General features: G+C 42.5%; 1 protein-coding gene across 1 annotated transcript in view; it reads right to left on the reverse strand.

The window, feature by feature from the left end:
- Window positions 1–20,841, reverse strand: part of snapc1b (small nuclear RNA activating complex, polypeptide 1b) — a 36,326-nt gene extending 15,485 nt beyond the window's left edge. Inside the window, exons 1-7 of the mRNA XM_073039524.1 lie at window positions 20,633–20,841; window positions 18,542–18,705; window positions 5,942–6,101; window positions 5,248–5,388; window positions 4,062–4,169; window positions 3,749–3,904; window positions 34–99 (exon numbers count right to left, since the gene is read on the reverse strand). Of these exons, the coding sequence (XP_072895625.1) occupies window positions 34–99; window positions 3,749–3,904; window positions 4,062–4,169; window positions 5,248–5,388; window positions 5,942–6,101; window positions 18,542–18,669 (759 nt within the window). The 5' untranslated portion in view covers window positions 18,670–18,705; window positions 20,633–20,841. The remainder of the gene's footprint in view (window positions 1–33; window positions 100–3,748; window positions 3,905–4,061; window positions 4,170–5,247; window positions 5,389–5,941; window positions 6,102–18,541; window positions 18,706–20,632) is intronic.
- Window positions 20,842–21,673: the final 832 nt, after the last annotated feature.

Consider the following 21,673-nt stretch of genomic DNA (forward strand, 5'->3'; position numbering starts at 1 on the left):
ACAAAGTTATTAATTTCATTGCACTCTTCTCACCTTGTGTGCTTTAGGCTCATCATCTTCAGGAACAGGGATTCCTGACTGGTCAGTTAAGTTTAAGTTCTGTAATAGTTTTCAGATTAAAAAATTAATGTACTGTATTTTCTTAAAATAAATTCAGAAATAGCTATACTGAAGCTCCCAAACATTTGTGAGAAAATGAAAACCTGACAGAATGCACTGATCAGAATGCTTCTCTAACAAAATTAGCATTCAACCAGCATTGTAATAAAATATAACCAGATTTATTAAAACACTAAAGAAAGAATCAGTGATTTTGTTAATTCTCCTGGCCTCTAGCATTTTGGGGTATTCCAGAAATTTGAAACCTCTCAATCAGCTTGCTTAAAATAGATTTCAGAATAATAAATGACTAAATGCACCAAAAAGGTGTACGTTCAGACAGAATAGAAATCCACAAAACAGCAGACAGCGCACTGTTTTGCACTGCATCTGTTCAATCTAGAGGCTCTGGCTGTATTACAACCTCAAAATCCAAGCATTTCTACAATCTAAATTTATGTTGATACTGCATCTAAACAGTACCAAGTATTTATTTTGCACCTCTAACAAGAGAAAAAAATGTACCTAACAAAAGCTTTACTAAACAAAAATGTGGCATTAAATCATTCAGACGTCAGGTCAGGAAGCAGAAAGCTTTATGAAACATATGTTGTGGGGTGCTCTATAAAAGGAGACAAATGCAAAAATTCAGAGGGTTAGGGAGAGAATTTCTCAACTTAAAGGAAAGGCAGCTGAAACTCCACTTGCAGATGGTGAAGCAACTAAAATGAAGTGCAAAAGGACCACAGTCAGAGGAGCAGGGAGATTTAACAAAGATACAAGACTGGAAAGGTTTGGAGAGTGGAAGTCAGTGAGCCTGTGAATGAAGATTTTAAAATGAAGCTGTGTTGTAGAAGAAGCTGTGTTATGAAGATGAGTGACTACATGAATAAAGAGCAAGAAAGACTAAAATGGTTAAAATACATGAAGTAGGTTTTGGATCTGATCCCTCAAGAAAAGAACTTAAGCAGTGACCCAGGTGTACACTGGAATAGAATTCTTGGAATAACAACTTCAGCTGAACGGAGCCAGGGCAGAGCTGAATAATAACACAGGGTTAGAAAGCAAACACGAGGAAATCTGCAGATGCTGGAAATTCAAACAACACACACAAAATGCTGGTAGAGCACAGCAGGCTAGGTAGCATCTATAGGGAGAAGCGCTGTCGACGTTTCGGGCCGAGACCCTTCAGGACTGACGAAGGGTCTCAGCCCGAAACGTCGACAGCGCTTCTCCCTATAGATGCTGCCTAGCCTGCTGTGTTCTACCAGCATTTTGTGTGTGTTGTTGACAGGGTTAGAAATATCTGTTTTAGTCAAGAAATTGCTAAGTGGGTGAAAACTTAAGCAAATCAAACAACATCAAAGTTACAAACCTTCTCCTGAAAAGGAAAAAGGGACCAGGAACCCACATTAGTACCAGGAACCATGAGAATGCTTTCAGCCTTCTGTATATGAAAGTTTTGCTAATCTTATACCAGATGTCAGATGAGCAAGAAGACAAATCTGAAATAGTAAAATGATCCAGAGGGAGGTTTGAGAAACAAGTCCAGTCATCCATCTGTGGAACCTGATTGGGTGACTTTACAATGACATCACTGAACCACAGTGTGCAAGTGAAAAACAGAATGACAAGGATCCATCATTAAACTTGCAAAAAGTTGGAAGGTTGATGTCAGTGGAAAAGTTCCACTGAGATAGTAACATCAAAAGCAGATGGAAGAAGTTAGATAAAAATAAAACATACATATGGATAGAACCGTTATTTAAATCTTACACAGGGAACAAATTTTAAATTTGCCACATCACAATAACCAAAACTCTGGAAAAAGACCTGACAAGGAAGCTTAGTTCCAAGTTCTCTTATCAAGTCTATAATACTGACTCGATCCTTTTTCTGCACAAATTCATTGCAAATGCATCAGTTACACCATTAGGCTATCCAGTACTGCCTCAATCAGTTTAACCTGTTGATACTACCTTGTTAATCTTAATGAAAGGTTGCACAAGGCAACATAGGAAAGAACTCATCAACAACACTTGTCATTAGAAAAACAAATCATTGCTAGAGATTGCTTCCCTATTCCTGGCGTGCAAACTGTTTCCACACTATAACATATCTTGGGTCGACAGTATACCCTACAAATGATTAAGATCTAGCTTCAACCTAAAGAGCATCAACCCCCATGAAGCATCTAATCACTAAATGCAAAAGCCAACTGCAGCAGTTGGTCATAACACTGGAGGAGCTTAGCTAACTCAGAACACATTATCACTTCTATCTGGGAGATTTCTCAAGCCTTCTGGGTCAAAGGGTGCCTGATGAATTTAAAAGCCAAATAATTTTTACCGGGATCTTATGTGACACAGCAAGGAAAAAGCACGCACAGTCTGGCTGGCAGGCCTGACTGCAGTTAAGAAGATTGTAGTCCAGCGTTGGAAACCTCCCCATGGTATTTCAAATACTCACTGGCTTTGGAGCTTTTTGGACATTTCTTTCTTGGAACCTTCATCAGCAAGAGTAAATGATGCACAACTAAACACAATCTTCATGTGGACAAATTTGATATCTAACTTAAAAGATCTTTTGTTAAAATAGGAATGCTTTGTCTGTGTATGCACTACTATTCAGTTGGTTGGTGGAGGGGAGAGGGGTTGGGGGGAGAGAGGGGTAGAGGGGGAATGGCGAGGAAGGTTGGGGGGTGGCTGGGTTAAACAGTCAAAATGTAATTGGCAATTGGTTGTATTGAATGTAAATTGTTGGTGTTGCAATAAAAAATTTGTAATAAAAAAAGCAAGGAAAAAGGATGACAAGGGAAATAAGAAAGACGACTCTTAACAAGAAGGAAGCCCTATATCAGAGAATAAAGTAAACTGGCAGAACTAGATAAGAAAGCTAAAATAAAAAGGTCTTGAGTTTTATGAATAAAGCCCTACACCAGAATAACAAAATTATGATGACTCTTTACAGCATAATGGTTTGACCACAAATGCAACATCATATCCAGTTCTTAGCATCTCACTTCAGGAAGGATATGAAACACTTAGAGAGGGTGCAGAAGCAATTTAGTGGATTGACACCAAGAATAAAGAACTTGATGAAAATTTAAGTTAATGAAAATTGGAGATATTCAGAATCACGCAAGACCTTGACAGAAAATTATTATACTGATCATACTTTGGTCCAAAACCAAAGGAGAAACAATGAAGGTGATCAGCAAAAAAACCCACAAATGATAAGAAAATGTTTTTTTTTAATTTAGAATTGTAACGCACTGTGAGGAAAAAAAGGTGGACTCAACTGCAGAATTGAACAGATTCTTGAAAGGAACAAATCTCCAAGGCTTTCAGCAGGGCGGGGGGGAGGGTGGTGGTGAAAGGACGACTAGATCAATTGCTTTTGTATGGAGCAGACAATGACTCATTGGGACAAAGGGAGTTTTGTGCCATAACAGTGAAATCTGATTGAGGTAGGAGCAAAGGAGAATGGAATTCTGTATTCTCTTTCCATGCTCCGAGGTTACTAATAAGTTACACATTTACACCAACCTCTGCATCTATTGTGTTAATGACTCATCAATTCTAACCAGCTTTAATGCATCTTGTATTGAAAATTATATCACATTACATAAAATTAGACATAGCTTCACCTTGTTCTCTTGCCACTGTTGGAATTCCACTGCAATGTTCTTCAGATCTGACACAAAGTTCCCTCGAATTAAGCTCAGTGCTTTGTCCAGCTGTGCCTTGTTTGCCGAGATCGTATGTTTCATAGCTTGATAATGTTCATGGACATTTGTGAGTTCCTTTAAAAGGGAAAAGAAATTATTTCTATGTCATTGTTCAGGAGGGAAGTAAAAAAACTCCATCCCTTTGCCTGGGCAAAACTTCACTATGTTCTCTTCCAAATAACTGCCCATATGTCCATTTTTGAATCCAAGTCATTCACCATTTAGGTCATACCTCTAAAGCTTCAGCACTAATAAGCTCGGACACCAAATTAGACTTTTCCCGGAAGTTCTCATTAACATCATCATTGGGTAATTTTTTCCTCTTTCTATTGTAAGTTAGCTGAAAAAGAAACAAAAAGGAATTAATCAGCTATTTTTAAACTAATTCAATCTTACTGATGTATCTGAAATGAAACTGAAATGGAACTGAGGCATCACAGTAGTGTACTGGTTAGCACAACGCTTTACAGTACCAGCGACCAGAGTCAATTCTCGCCACTGCCTGTTAGGAGTTTGTACGTTCTCTCCATGACTGCGTGGGTTTCCTGCAGGTGCACCGGTTTCCTCCCACAGTACCGGTTGGTCGGTCAATTGGTCAATGTAAATTGTCCTGTGATCAGGCTAGGATTAAATTGGGGGATTGCTGGGTGGCGTAGCTTGGAGAGGCAGAAGGGCCTATTCCATGCTGTATCTCAACAAACAAAAAATATAATGATCTGCACCTTGACCAGAGAGTAAAAAATATGCGAAGACTTTGCACTCCGATATAAAACTCCTCAATAGAGTAACAGAGTACCATGTAGTTCTGATTGCAACCACACCCTTTATATAATGTGGAATTGGTCACTGTGTAGAGGACACCAAGCGGGATTTTTTTTTCAGATTTGAGGAGAGGCTCATAGGCCGATTTGTTTACTTGGGAGCAAAAAGACTGAAAGGAAGAACTTGACTGAGGTGTACAAAATTATATGGACATAGAAAAGTTAGAAAATGAGAAACTCTTCCCCTTAACAGAGTTGTCCATGACCAAAGGATGGGATTACAGTGAGGGGGTAGAATATTTAGAAAATATGAAGATTTTTGTTTTCACGAAGAAGATCATTGAAGTCTGGAAATCTGCCTGAAGGTGGAGTCAAATATTCTTTAAAATTAAAAATGTATTTGGACAAGTCACAAAATAGAACACTACAGTCAGTTGATGGTCAATGGGAACAATATAGATGGGTACTTAATAGCCAGCATGTACAAGGCAGTCTGAGGGTCTGCTTCATGCTGTATACCTCCGATTATATGCATTTGATGAGGCTGATTCTTTTAAAATAGAAAAAGAACTGATGTATCTATTTAAATACTGATAAAACAACAGTTTGCAGACTTTTTAAGCTTTAATAAACTATAGAGCCTCAACTGGCACTTACCAATGTTGGCATTGCTGTGAAATGGAAGGCTTTGTCATTCAGAAGTGTTTTCAGAATATACACAGCATCAAAATGTTCTGCATTCACCATTTCTTCTTGGCAACTGACCACCTCATCCCAATTCTTCAATGCGATCCTTATCTGTAGAAAATAGACTGAATTGCTCATCGTATAAATGTATTTTGGGCATTTTAGTTCAAACTCCATCATGATAGCCACATCAGGGAATAAAGAAAAAGTACTTACCTCCAATTCCTCACATATTGCATAAACTATTCCTCACTTTAAAGGTGAGAAGATAAATTAGTTGTTATGTGCGGTTAAACAGGAAAAAATAAATTGTATAGCAGAAATAGGATTTTGCAATGTCCAAAGTGTCAACACTATAATTAAACTCCATAGATACCTCCTTGCGTCTCAATTCTTTTACATTTATCAACTTCTACTTGGGTTGTTCACCATCAATGCTATTTACTATAACTATTATTTCCCACTGTGAATACAGCAGTTTTTTTTTTCTCTCTCTCTGAATCACTTAGCATTTACTGGTGACTATTTCATATCTATGGGCCAGACTTGTGATGCCCCCACCTCTATGTCCAAAATGTACAGGATAACCTCTACGGAATAGATAGAGATATGCACTGATAGCTTAGAGTAATCAAGCACTCAGCAAGGTAAATCTGGCACATACCTTTTCCTTAGGTTGACAAAGCTGTGTATTGTACAGTCCATAAAGAAGGTATAAGCCTCCTAACCGGATCTGAAAGCTGTAAGGAGGGAAAAAGTATCGACTTGCCAGAGCTAGCGCTTCCCTTGCGAAAGTCCTCCTGTCAATTTTGCCCATTTTTCCACTGAAAGAAACAAATATAAGAGGTACAACTTATATTCCTATCTACCTTAACATCATTAACAAATTTAGAATAATACTTTTAGTCCTTTAATCCAATTCACTTATACAAGTTCTAAAAAGTTGAGGGCCTTGGCATTGACCTCTTGAATTTACCACTCATTGTATCTCAACAACCAGAAGACATACTGATGTCTACTTCAATTCCACAGAAATAACCATATCAATGTTAACTCCCATTCCCATTCCAATATGTTGGTCCACGGCCTCCTCTTCTGTCATGATGAGGCCACACTCAGGATGAAGCAGCAATGCCTCACATTCCATCTAGGTAGCCTCTAACCTGACATAATAAACAATGATTTCTCCAACTTCTGGTAATTATTTTCCCCCTCCCTTTTCCCTCTAATTCATTTCCCCACTCTGGGCCCCATCTTACCTCTTCTCCTCACCTGCCTATTACCTCCACCTTCCCTTTCGCCCATGGTTCACGTTCCTCTCCTATCAAACTCCTTCTCCAGCCCTGTACCTTTTCAACCTCTCCCATCACAACTTCTTACTTCATATCCCTGCTCCCACCCACCTAGCTTCACCCATCACCTTCAAGACAATAATAATAGACAATAGAAGTAAACCATTCGACCCTTCAAGCCTGCACCGCCATTCTGAGATCATGGCTGATCATCTACTATTAATACCCGGTTCCTGCCTTGTCCCCATATCCCTTGATTCCCCTATCCATAAGATACCTATCTAGCTCCTTCTTGAAAGCATCCAGAGAATTGGCCTCCACTACCTTCCGAGGCAGTGCATTCCAGACCCCCACAACTCTCTGGGAGAAGTTTTTCCTTAACTCTGTCCTGAATGACCTACCCCTTATTCTCAAACCATGCCCTCTGGTACTGGACTCTCCCAGCATCTGGAACATATTTCCTGCCTCTATCTTGTCCAATCCCTTAACAATCTTATATGTTGCAATCAGATCCCCTCTCAATCTCCTTAATTCCAGCGTGTACAAGCCCAGTCTCTCTAACCTCTCTGCGTAAGACAGTCCTGACATTCCAGGAATTAACCTCGTGAATCTACGCTGCACTTCCTCTATAGCCAGGATGTCCTTCCTTAACCCTGGAGACCAAAATTGTACACAATACTCCAGGTGTGGTCTCACCAGGGCCCTGTACAAATGAAAAAGGATTTCCTTGCTCTTGTACTCAATTCCCTTTGTAATAAAGGCCAACACTCCATTAGCCTTCTTCACTGCCTGCTGCACCTGCTCATTCACCTTCAGTGACTGATGGACAAGGACTCCTAGATCTCTTTGTATTTCTCCCTTACCTAACTTTACACCGTTCAGATAATAATCTGCCTTCCTGTTCTTACTCCCAAAGTGGATAACCTCACTTATTCACATTAAACGTCATCTGCCAAGTATCTGCCCACTCACTCAGCCTATCCAAGTCACCCTGAATTCTCCTAACATCATCACATGTCACACTCCCACCCAGCTTAGTATCATCAGCAAACTTGCTGATGTTATTCTCAATGCCTTCATCTAAATCGTTGATGTAAATCGTAAACAGCTGTGGTCCCAATACCGAGCCCTGTGGTACCCCACTAGTCACCACCTACCATTCCGAGAAACACCCATTCACCGTTACCCTTTGCTTGCTATCTGCCAACCAGTTTTCTATCCATGTCAATATCTTCCCCCCCGATGCCATGAGCTCTGATTTTACCCACCAATCTCCTATGTGGGACCTTATCAAATGCCTTCTGAAAATCGAGGTACACTACATCCACTGGATCTCCCTTGTCTAACTTCCTGGTTACATCCTCGAAAAACTCCAATAGATTAGTCAAGCATGATTTGCCCTTGGTAAATCCATGCTGGCTCGGCCCAATCCTATCACTGCTATCTAGATGTGCCACTATTTCATCTTTAATAATGGACTCTAGCATCTTCCCCACTACTGATGTTAGGCTGACAGGAGGATAGTTCTGTTTTCTCTCTCCCTCCTTTCTTAAAAAGTGGGATAACATTAGCCATTCTCCAATCCTCAGGAACTAATCCTGAATCTAAGGAACATTGGAAAATGATTACCAATGCATCCGCAATTTCCAGGGCCACCTCCTTTAGTACCCTAGGATGCAGACCATCTGGACCTGGGGATTTGTCAGCCTTCAGTCCCCTCAGTCTACTCATCACTATTTCCTTCCTAATGTCAATCTGTTTCATTTCCTCTGTTACCCTATGTCCTTGGCCCATCCATACATCTGGGGGATTGCTTGTGTCTTCCCTCGTGAAGGCAGATCTAAAGTCCTTATTAAATTCTTCTGCCATTTCTCTGTTTCCCATAACAATTTCACCCAATTCATTCTTCAAGGGCCCAACATTGTTCTTAACTATCTTCTTTCTCTTCACATACCTAAAAAAGCTTTTGCTATCCTCCTTTATATTCCTGGCTAGCTTGCATTTGTACCTCATTTTTTCTCCCCGTATTGCTTTTTTAGTTAAGTTCTGTTGTTGCTTAAAAATTTCCCAATCATCTGTCCTCCCACTCACCTTAGCTCTGTCATATTTCCTTTTTTTTAATGCTATGCAATCTCTGACTTCCTTTGGCCCCTTTCCCCCCTTTGAATCCTTCCCTTCTCCGGGGGATGAACTGATTTTGCACCTTGTGCATTATTCCCAAGAATACCTGCCATTGCTGTTCCACTGTCTTTTCTGCTAGGATATCCGTCCAGTTAACTTTGGCCAGCTCCTCCCTCATGGCTCCATAGTTTCCCCTGTTCAACTGCAACACTGACACCTTCGATCTGCCCTTATCCTTCTCAAATTGCAGATAAGAACTTATCATGTTATGGTCACTACCTCTTAATGGCTCCTTTGCTTCAAGATAGCTTATCAAATCCTGTCCATTACACAAGACTAAATCCAGAATAGCCTTGTCCACGGTCGGCTCTCGTACAAGCTGTTCCAAGAATGCATCCCATAGGCACTCTACAAACTCCCTATCCTGGGGTCCAGCATCAACCTGATTCTCCCAGTTCACCTGCATGTTGAAATCCCCCATAACTACTGCGACATTACCTTTGCCACATACCAATGTTAACTCCCTATTCCACTTGCACCCAATATCCATGCTACTGTTTGGTGGCCTGTAGACAACACCCATTAGGGTCTTTTTGCCCTTACTGTTCCTCAGTTCTATCCACACAGACTCTACTTCTCCTGATCCTATGTCCCCCCTTGCAAAGGACTGAATCTCATTCCTCACCAACAGGGCTACCCCACCCCCTCTGCCCACATTTCTGTCCCTACGATAGCACGTATACTCTTGTACATTCATTTCCCAGGTCTGATCTCCCTGCAGCCATGTCTCCATTATCCCAACATCATAATTACCCATTCGCACCTGAGCTTCAAGCTCATCCGCCTTATTTCTGACACTTCGTGCACTCAGATATAGAATTTTTAGCCCACTTCTCCTCTCTCTGTTTAAATCGCTGCCTATTGTGCTTAACCCAGCTCCCTGAACTCCCATCGGGCTATACGCCCCTAGAATTTTGTTGTCCTTCCTAAATTTACTTATTCTTTCTGCACATTTAAGTCCATGTTCCGTCAGACCATCCCTCTGTACATGTCCTCCTTATCACTTGTTCCGCCTCACCTTTCTCTACTACACACTTAATATTCCAGAACCGTGTAGTCCCCACCTGTCCTTTATTCTTCATCTCGCTATCCTCTCTCGCATTCTGGATCCCTGCCCCCTGCAAATTTAGTTTAAACCCCCCCCCCCCGAGAAGTACTAGCAAACTTTCCTGCAAGAATGTTAGTACTGCTCCAGTTCAGGTGTAAACTGTCCCCTCGAAACAGATCCCACCTTCCCTGGAACAAAGCCCAATTATCTAAAAACCTGAAGCCCTCCCTCCTGCACCATCCTCACAGCCACGTATTAATCTGTATAATCCTTCTGTTCCTTGCCTCACTCACACGTGGCACAGGTAGCAATCCTGAGATTGTTACCCTGGAGGTTCTGCCCTTCAGCTTCGCACCTAACTCCCTGAACTCACTACTCAGGACCCCCTCACTCATCCTACCCACGTCGTTGGTCCCTACATGGACCACAACATCTGGGTTCTTGCCCTCCCTCGCGAGAATAACCTGCACCCAATCTGAGATGTCCCGGACCCCGGCACAGGGAGGCAACATACCATCCGAGACTCCCGATCTTCCCCACAAAATCTCCTATCCGCCCCCCTGACTATAGAATCCCCTATCACTACCGCTCTCTTCTCTTCCCTCCTCCACTTCCACTCCCCCAAGCTTCTTACTCTGGCATCTTCTTTTCCAGTCCTGAAGAAGGATCTCGGCCCGAAACGTCAACTCTTTATTCATTTCCACAGATGCTGCCTGACCTGCTGAGTTCCTCCAGCATCTGGTGCCTGTTGTACTGCTGCTTATTCTCTCTTTCCTGTTAGCTACCCAATCCAGTTATGACCTCCATGCTAAAGCTTTTTAGCTTTAATTGTCATGCAACCATCCATGAATACCCTTGAATATAGGCAAACAAAACAGCATTGCTCCAGGGCCAAGATGCAAAAGCATAGTGCCACAGGACACAGCGCAAGGCACGCATAGCAAATATAAGACAGCAGTGAAATGCAGTCGCACAAAAAAGGCTAAATCCCCGAGTCCATGAATGTTGCAGCAGTCTGCCTTCTTGGCTTCTGCAGAGTTAACACTGGAGAGCAGCATCAACTCCAGCACAGACGCCATGCCACACCACCTCTGGAGCATACCAACACTTCTCTGCTGGGTGGCTGCAAACAGCAACCCCACAGTTTGAGGCTGACTCCTTGCTACGATTGAGGCCAGGCGGTCCCCCACTGTCCGCACCTGCCACTCACCAATAAAAGTGAATCAGACTTGCAGCACTCCACGCTACCAATGTCCAAAAGGGTCTTGTGATCACTAAGACAATCGCTTGTTATTAGACAGCACACTACCTTTGCGCACCAACTCTTCTCTGTTGCAGGTAGTGTCATGGTTTCTCATGCCCCACAAACGACCAGAAAACGCAGAAGATTCTTCAAGTATTAAACTTTAATTTGCAAATCAAAGCTGAGACAGTCATTGAGCTAGTCACTGATTGCCCACCGATCCTTGTACATAGCATTTTTTATAGCAATCTCCTGGTTTAGTTGCATTAGCATATCCAATCAGTCTATAGTTGCGTATCACAAGTACATCTGCCACTATTGTTTCTACCCATTGACTTAATCATGTTCTAATCTATATCTCTTAGCTACCTCTCATTAACACACCATTGTCTTCTACATTCTTAAGATTTCATTCTCCTACTAAATTGGATACATGCATAGCAAATAGCAAGTTCAAAGCTGACTACATAGTTTTGATTACACAGCAAACAACGCAACTTTTATACTCCAATATATCCCCCTTTTGAGACCCATACACACAGAGAAAGAAGACTAAGAGTCCGCGCACAAAAGCCCCAATGAACTCAAACACTTATTCCCAAATCTCGGGTTAAACTATAATTTTCTGTGCCAAGACCTCAAAGTATTCTCTCCCTGTTACCCTGGGCCGCTGAGCCAAAAACCTGTCCCTTTGTACCTGAGACAGGGAAAAAAACTCAGAAGCCCTTACAATCTACTCCCACACTGTCGTTTTGCTCTTGTTCATCCTGCAGGTGTTGATACATTTTCGGTGTTTCTTTCTCCACTAAGCTTGCTTCAGTAATTGCCACGAGCATCGGAAATTGTTTGGTTGCAGCACACACTACAAGAGACTTGAGACAAGGAAGAAAACAGCACAGCGCAAGTGCACAGCTCAACAATACAATACTGACAGTTATTGCCATTTTAGTCAGCCACGGTCCCCATCCTCCGAGTCTACTTTCTAACCAGTCAAATAACTGATGTCCGGACCCTGCATTCTGTTCAACTTCCTTTCTTAGCCTTTTCAACTTATACATTGCCTTAGTAAACGATCCTTCTGGACTAGTGTTATTTGGTATAAAAGTACAGTACTTCTCTCCAAACATCACACAAACTCCTCCTTTTTCTGCCAACAGCCAGTCCAATGCTTTCAGGGTTCCATTAATTCTCTCTACCATGCCCTGCGACTGAGGGTGGTATACACATCCAAATCTTTGCTTTATCCTCAGCGCTTATAGTACCAATTTGACCACTTTCTGGATAAAAGCTGAACCATTGTCTGAGCTAACTTCTGTAGGTATTCCAAACCTTGGGATCACTTCATTTGTCAGAAATTTTACCACTGTCTTTGCCCCTTGATCTCTTGAAGGTACCGCCTCCACCCATCTGCTAAATCGATCAATTACTACCAGCACGTATCTTTTCCCTCTCACTGTCTTTATCATGTCTACGTAATCGATCACTAGATGTTTAAATGGTCCTTCAGGTACAGGAATGTGACCTATTGGGGTTGTAATTCCCTTCCGAACATTATTCTGTGCGCATACCTCGCACAGTGACAAGACAAAGTCTACTGAAGCCTGTAAATAAGATGACCAAAAACCATCCTTCTTTATTTTCTTTATCACTTCCCCCCTTGCACAGTGGTCAATCCCATGCACTTCTGAAATCAGAATCATCAGTAGAGGGGTGGGCGCTACCAACAAACCGTCTTCCATGCTCCACAAGCCTTCCGTTCTCCACATTATCTGTTCTGCCAAAGTTGCCTTACCTTGTATTTCAATTAGGTCCTCTACCACAGGTTCTGGAGCTAGGCTTACCTGGGGGGCAATGACACCTGATGTACATCCAGACGCTCTTCTGGCTGCTTCATACGCAGCTTGATTTCCCTTTGTTATTACATCATTTCCCTTTTTATGTGCCTGGCATTTTACTATAGCCAATGCTTTAGGTTTCATTATGGCTTTTATTAAGTCTAGAATTTGCTGACAATGTTGTATGGGATCTCCACTGCTTTTTTTAAAACCTGTTTCCACACTGCCCCGAACAAATGGCATACTCCGTGAGCATATGCCGAATCAGTATAGATGTCTACTTTCTCACCTTCCATCATTTCACACGCAGCTGTCAGGGCTTTGATTTCCGCTAATTGGGCAGAACACGGTTGGGGACAGGACTCCATCCTAATAAGCTTATAGCTCGACTGATCCTGCTGCACTACTGAGAACCCTGCATGATTTCCATCATAGTCCCTATAACAAGAGCCAGCTACGAACAGAACCTTTTTATCTGCATCCTCTAGTGGTTCTGACCGTAAATCTGCTCTCAATTTGGCAAATGCCATCGTCTTCCCTACACAATCATGGGGTTCTCCTTCATAGCCCAAAGGGACAAAATCGGCTATATTACTGGTAGTGCATCTCTGTATAGTTATGTCTGGAAATGTCAATAGCATCTGATACGCTGCTATCCTGGCTGGTGTCAGCACAAATTTCCCTCTTTCCAGCAACTCTGCTACTTTGTGGTGTGTGTACAGAGTCACAGGATAGCCCAGGGTTATAGATGATGCATTTTCATATGCATAGTACAGCGCCGCCAATCCCTGATAACAGGGTGGGTATCCCTGAGCCACCTCATCTAGTCTCGTACTGTAGTATGCTATCGGCTGCTTTGCTTTTCCTGTGCCTGTCTCTTGTGTTAGAACCGCTGTGACATAACCCTCCTGTCGGTTGGATACATACAAATAAAAAACCTTCTCGTAGTCAGGCAAAGCTAATGCTGGTGCTGACTGCAATTCCTGCTTAATAGTATTGAAAGCTATCTCTACCTCTTCATTCCACTGTAAGCCGTTCTTCAAATTTGTATGTCCTGCTTCTTTCATTATCTTTCTCAAAGGTGCCACAATCTCAGCATATTCTCCTATCCAATCTGAGCTGTACCCTGCCATTCCCAAAAACGTCATCATCTGCCCTACAGTCTGGGGTTTTGGGGCCTTAGTTATTACCTCAATCTGATCTGGTGCTATCACCTTCACTCCCTTGGATATTACCCTGCCTAAGTATTCCACTTGCTGCGTGCAAAATTGCAGTTTCTTTTTGGATACTTTATGTCCTCCGTGCACCAGCTTCTCTAATGTCCTGCTCACACTGTTCCTTACTGTGGGAGCAAATCAACAGGTCATCCACATACTGTAACAATGTACTTTCCAATGGTATGCCCTCTAGGTCTGCCTTCAACACCTGATTAAAAACATGTGGTGAATGTTTAAACCCTTGTGGCATTCTGGTATAGGTATACTGAGCACCTCTGTAAGTAAATGCAAACAGATACTGACACTGGTCGGCCAGAGGAATGCTGAAGAAAGCCGAACACAAATCAATCACTGAAAAGTAACTTGCTTCTGGTGGAACATTAGTCAAAAGCACGTGTGGATTGGGGACTACCGCTGGCCAGTCCTCTACCACATCATTTACCGCTCGCAAATCATGCACTAATCTCCACTTAGATTTATCTGCTTTTAAGACCGGCAGCAACGGGGTATTGCATGGACTGTTTGTTCTTTTAAGCACTCCTATTTCAAGCAACCCCTGCACTGTCGATGCTATTCCCTCTTCTGCTTCTGGTCTTAGAGGGTATTGTGGTCTCCTGGGTGGAATTGCTCCTTTTTTCAGCCTTATTTCCACCGGACTAGCTGTTTTTATTTTCCCTACGTCTGTGTCATGCTGTGACCATAGAATAGATGGCAACTCATCTAACCTTCTATCTTTCTGCTGGCCTCTTTCCTTTCCCAGCAATGGCATGTGTGGTTGGGGAGTTATTTCGACCTCTCTCACTGTCCCTACCATATCTACACTTACCATTATTTTAATGCAATTGTTGTCTTCTGATATCCACACCTCTGGCGTGATTTTCCTCCACACTGTTACGGTTTCTGCACTCTTAACTAAGGGTCCTAAGTCTTTAGACTGATATCCCTTGTTTACCAACAACGTTACGTGGGGCGCAGCCTCCGGTATCCTGTACCATTTTTCTAAAAAGGTGTTCCACTTAACTTGTAAAGCTGCCCCTTGCTTTCCAATTATCACAGCCTCCCCTTCCAGGTGCTGTTGGGTACATGCCTCCAGGTGCCATCTCTCCTCTAACTCCCTGTTCTGAGTCTCGTCAAAAATCACTGTACAATGTAGCTCAGATTTGGGCATTGCAGCCCTGGGTAATATAGCCTGCACACCCTTTTTCCATTTTTCCCAGGTTTCCTGAATCTGATCTGCGATGTCTCCTATCCAAAAGACATTAGCCTTCTTGTCTTCTCGCACTATCAATTGAGCCCCTGCTCTTTCCACACTCAGCCCATTTCTGGTGCATTCTAATTTTAATTCCAGTTTCAATAAGGCATCTCTGCCTAACAAATTAATCGGAGTTCCTTTAAATACTAGCACCGACAAAACAATTCCTTTATTTCCCATTCTCAACTGCACTGGAGCCGTGCACTGTGTTTTCCCCGAGAACCCCACCGTCTTAATAAACTTTCCTGACATGGAAAGGTGAAGGGCATACTGTGGCTGTACACAAGTGTACGTGGTTCCAGTATCTATCATCATTGGTGTCAGTTGCCCTTCTAACATAACCTGAACAATGGGTTCCTCATCTGCCTCCCTTGTTATCATTGGGTAATGTCCCTTCCCACTCGAGTTCTCGGGGCACCCCTAATACCTCGCATAGGGGTTCACAGGTCCGCTTGGGCCTGTGGGGGCTGGTCCTTGGCTAAACTTTAGTTCCCTTCTTATCGGTTCCTGCTGGTGTGTGACAGGCCATGGTGTAAACGGACAATATCTTCTCATGTGACCTGGCTGATTACATCCCCAGCACAATCTCTCTACCTCTCTTTCCCCGTTTCCTCACTGGTCACCTCTGCCCATAGCTCCTCTGTCCCCCTCCTTGGGACTTCCAGTCCTATCTGGGCTGTTTGAATTTAGTCTGTTCATTTCTATGGTATAACCGATACACCTCATACTCCTTTTCCTCTCTCAAGTATTTCATCCGTTCAATCTCTTCTTTCATTTCTCTCTTTGCCTGTTCCACCTTTATCCTTTCTGCCTGTATCTCCTTCCATATCGCCGCTTTTTCCTTCTCGTATTGTCTTTTTTCCTCCTCATTATCCAAACTTGTACTTCTCCCTGCATGTTTACTGTTCCTGTCAGCAGGGGGCACTGCTTAGGGGTTCCTTCCTCATTGTAGGGAGGGGGTTTTTCTGTTTCTTTCGCATCCGGGTACGGAGCTGAAGCTTCTCACTGTACCTTCCTCTCTCTCTAACAGGCTGTTTCTCCAGCACCTTAGTGTCTTCCTCGCTTGTAATCAATATTCTACCTGTCCTCCTCAGCCTTTCTCCCTCTGTTCTGAAGAGTTTTAGCACTTCCATTTCTCATTCTCTTTTCTACCCTCTTAGATTTATCTTTTGGTTTGTAATTTTTAATTAGTGCCTCCATTTCTTCGCACAAGCTTACATCAAACGTTCCTTCTCTTGGCCATTTTGTGACCAGGTTTTTGGTTCTCTTTTCCCATTTTTCTGAAGTTTTTGTGATCTCATATTTAATTACCGGGATTTTTTGCTCAGAATCTCTACTGCCGTTCCTTTACCTGTCATGTTGTTCTCTCTTTTTAAGGTATTTCAGATATTCACAGTTTGTTTACAGGATAATATTATTTACTCTAATTCTATGCCTAGTCTATCGTCTATCTACCAGCACTTTAAACTATATATTGGACTGTCCTTGTTTCCTATTCTGTTCTGCCCGTACAGACCTCTATTCAGAGCAGTATCCACAGAACTTTCTCTTTGCACCTCGTCTATTCAGACCCTTATCTCTTAAGGCGGTATCCACGAGGATTTTCTCTATTTTCCTTTCTCTGCCCGTTCAAACTTTCGTTTCATACGAAGCGGTATCCACAGGGATTTTCTCTATGCACCTCATCTATTCAGACCCTTATCTCTTAAGGCGGTATCCACGAGGATTTTCTCTATTTTCCTTTCCTTGCCCGTTCAGACCTTCATTTCATACAAAGCGGTATCCACGGGGATTTTCTCTATGCACCTCATCTATTCAGACCCTTATCTCTTAAGGCGGTATCCACGAGGATTTTCTCTATTCTCCCTTTCCCTGCCCGTTCAGACCTTCGTTTCATACGAGGGGGACAGGGATTTACCAACACCACATGGAATTTTTCTTACTTCTTATTAACTTATTTGTACTTACCCTCACTGCAGTGTTCTTGATCAATCCTCTGAGCCCCCTGTTAACCCCCGATTCTGCCAGATTCTTTGGACCGGAGAGACCCTTCGGCAGTGGTTCCACACTTCTGAGACTCCAAGACCTCCCCAAAACCAACAGAATTCTTAGTCCAAATTGTCGCAAAAAGTGCTTACCTTTTGTTTGGGTGCACCCTTAATTCTGTTAGCCTTGTGGGGGTCCCTAGAGGACTGGGAAGCGTCCCCAATCTGCCGTTTCCTTTCCGCGGGTCTCTTTCCAGTCCTGCCGTGGTCACCAATTTTGTTGTGGTTTCTCGTGCCCCACAAACAACCAGGAGACGCAGAAGATTCAAGAAGTATTAAACTTTAATTTGCAAATCAAAGCTGAGACCGTCATTGAGCTAGTCGCTGATTGCCCACCGATCCTTGTACATAGCATTTTTTACAGCAATCTCCTGGTTTAGCTGCATTAGCATATCCAATCAGTCTATAGTTGCGTATCACAAGTACATCCGCCACTATTGTTTCTACCCATTGACTTAATCATGTTCTCATCTACATCTCTTAGCTAGCCTCTCATTAACACACCATTGTCTTCTACATTCTTAAGATTTCATTCTCCTACTAAATTGGATACATGCATAGCAAATAGCAAGTTCAAAGCTGACTACATAGTTTTGATTACACAGCAAACAATGCAACTTTTATACTCCAATAGTAGCAGCATGGTCTACACTAAGTCCAGCTCCCTTAGTTTCTCCTGCAACGAACAACTCTCTGATGGGGTACTCCTGCAAAACTTTAAGTTCCTAATGTCCAGCAGGGTCTAGCGATCGTGAAAAAAAATTATTGTTTAAAAAAAAAGACAATAAAACCTTTGGTTGACCCCAGAGAAGTCGCTACGTCTGAAAACGCCATCTACTTACTGTAAGTTTTAATTTCCACAATAACTTTTGATGCAGCTCCTTATTAAATGCTTTCAGGAAATAGTGTTCATCAACTTTTTCACTTTTATTCTCATACACATTAATACTTCAATTTCTCTTTCATAAAAAAGCAGTCCAGTAATGAAATGTACTCAGTAGAATCAGATGAGAAATGGATCTGTCTCAGATTAAATACACTTCAGGCTATTTATACTGTTGATGGTCATGACGTCAGCCATTTGGGCATCAACATCTTTGTAAATGCAAACCTTAATCACTGAATTAACATTTTAAAAGTAGAATTCTTACTAAAAGATAGTGGAGAACTTCATGTCTCGCCAGATGGCAGAGAACTCCTCATAGCGCACACTTCCAGTTTGCTGAAAGCGCAGAAGCAACCTTTCATAATCAGTTTTCAAACCAGCTGTTAGTGACATGGTTTCCTCTTCTACAGCTCTTCAGTCTGAGACACCCTGAGGACAAGATTAAAATGAAAGACATCTTAGTGTATGGAGATTGCATCAACAATGTGTGTACATGCACCCAACTCTCTTTTAAAATAACATCAAGAGATGCTTGGCTCAGTGAGCTTATCCAACAAGTTTCTGGACCATGTAGATCAGAAAAGTTCAGTGACAAACTCCATGGTAACTTGTGCAACTGTGGATGGGGAAAGAAAATGATACAGGAAACATTCAAAAGGAAAAGGAGGCTGGCTTGTGCTGTAGTAGCCCTAGTTCAGAGAACAAAATAACCCAACTGGAAATGACTGCTAGAAAACTGAATACTTGACCTGGGGTGACATTAAAAGGTCTGAAATTAGAATGAATTAACTAACTAGATGCAGAATGCATCCAACATGTATTTGCAATTACCCAAACAGAATAACTCAGTTCTTCACAATATATCATACCCAATTCAAAATATAGGGATATTGCAATGGCTACCAAAATATGAAAGGTGTATGTGATTCTGCTATTTGTGGATGTGTGCGTAGCCACTGCTCTACTATCTCTACCCTCATGACTGTGTGGCTAGTATCAGCTCAAATGCCATCTACAAATTTGCCAATGACAAAACTGCAGTTGGCAGAATCTCAGATGGTGACAAGGAGGCACACAGGAGTGATGAGATCAGCTGGTTGAACGGGGTCGAAGCAACAACCTCCGACCAAGAAACAGATTATGGACTTCGGGAAGGGAAGATCGGGAAAACACACACACAATCCTCATCAAGGGGGTCACCAGTGGAAAGGGTGAGCAGCTTCAAGTTCCTGGATGTGAACATCTTAAAAGATCTATCCTGGACCCAACGTATTGATGCATTCATGAAGAAGGCATGCCAGTGGCTATACTTAATTTGGATTTTTTGGAGATTTGATACGTCACCAAAGACTAGCAAGTTTCCAAACATACTGAGGGGAACATTCTGATTGCTGATGACCACCGGTATTAAGTCTCTAATGCACAGGATTGTAAAAAGCTGCAGAGGGATGGAGCCAGCTCCATCATGGGCACTAGCCTTGCACTATCAAGGACATCTGCAAAACAGAAGGCAGCCATTAAGGACCCTCACCATCCAGAACATGCCTTCTCATTACTACCCTCAGGGAGGAGGTATGGGGCCTGAAGACACACTCTTAACATTTTAGAAACAGCTTTTTCCCCTCCACCATCAGATTTCTGAACAGTCCATGAACACTACTTCACTGTTTGGCTTTCCTTCTTGTTTCATTTAGTTTTATATTTCTTACTGTAGCCTACAGTGTTGCTGCCACAAAACAACAAATTGCACAGCATACATAAATTAGTGATAATAATCCCGATTCTGATACTCACGTATTCTCTGACCTTTCTCTACAAGGTGAAGTCACAAGATTTTAGTTTAAATCAAAATATTACTCTTCTAATTTGAAAGTTAAAAAGAATACATCTACTAGTTGACAGCAAATAGTTAGAGAATGAAAGGACATTTAAACAGTGATGCTACTGTAAAATACCAAAAGCAACACACCAACTCACATTTTAGGTAGGTTGCCAAAATACAAACAAAAGTGCACCCCTCCCCCAATAGCCACTTATGACTGCAAATGCAGAAATAGTTTCCCCAGCTATACATAACAATGTGCTACCACACTGCAATATTAGCCATTTTTTCCAAACAAAACAATAAACACCCTGCATTTAGGGGGCTGACGATGCAAACCCATCTTCAATATCTCGGTTCTGAGAAAGAGATCAGAAACGAGTGGAACTGGTCGATCATGTCGGCGGGCACTGGCCCGTCTGTGCTAGAAGATCACTTCTCCGTGGTACCTGTGGCCATGTAAACCACTACAGTTCAGCAAAACGCGTGCCCGAGGATCCGAGCACAATGCAAAGACAACGCAGCCACATTTACCTTTAAGGGACACTCTTACGCGGAATTCCTTCAGGGATCGATTGAGGCTAGTGCGGCGTGAAGCTTGAAGGTGCGTCTCCGCAGCACCGAGTTTCCCGAGCAAAGACGAGAGCGGGGTCCGGGGAGCCGCCAAACCCCCGCCTGCCCCAGGGCCGACCCTCCTAGCGACGGCCAAACCAAGAGGGACCGAAGCTACGGTGTCGCGGACGGACCGAAACAGTGGCAGCGCCGCCTACGGGAGGCAGAGAACGTGCAGAGCGAAAAGTACGATCGTTTCTCAAAACAGCTCTAATAAACGTGGACTTAAAGCTAAAATGTTTCTCCAGCGTCGAGGAGGCAGGACTTCTCAACCTGGGGTTCACGGTCCCCTCGCTTCATGGTAGAAGTCCCTAGTATAAAACGGGTTGCACTGAAAGAAACTAAGGAAAGCGATAAATAAGGAGACTCAGAAAACTGTTGATGCTGGAATCTGCAACGACAAACCAGCTGCTGGAAGAACATAGCATGTCGTGCAGAATCGGTGGGGGGGGGGAAGGATTTGTTTCCTTCCCACAGATGCTGGTGATTCACAGAGCTCCTCCAGCAGAAATTCTTTTGCAAGCATGAACGAACAATACAAGAAGAAGAGCACGTGATTGTAACAAATTGACCCCTCCACTGTGCTTTGTCATACAATAAAATGACGTCTAATCTTAGGCTTTAAGATTTTTCTGTCTAGCCTCTAGAACACTTGACTCATGTCTCAAAATCTATTTCAAAGTTCAAAGTAACTTTGAACTTTTAGATTTACTTTGAACTTTATATGGCACTATCAGAGGAAATATCCTCCAGAAATTACTCTTTCAGCCCCTTCAAAACTTTATATGTCTATATCAGAAACAAGAGAAAATCTGCAGGCGCTGAAAATAGATCACCTTTCCTTAAAGAGAATAGAGGACAAACTTGTTCAGTGTGTCCTCTTAACCCAACAATCAGAATCAGAATCCTTTATTATCGCCAAGTATGATGACTCATACGGGGAATTTGATGCCGGTTTCCCTG

This window comes from Hemitrygon akajei, chromosome 3 (assembly GCF_048418815.1).
Source record: "Hemitrygon akajei chromosome 3, sHemAka1.3, whole genome shotgun sequence".
In the NCBI taxonomy this organism is placed as follows: domain Eukaryota; kingdom Metazoa; phylum Chordata; class Chondrichthyes; order Myliobatiformes; family Dasyatidae; genus Hemitrygon; species Hemitrygon akajei.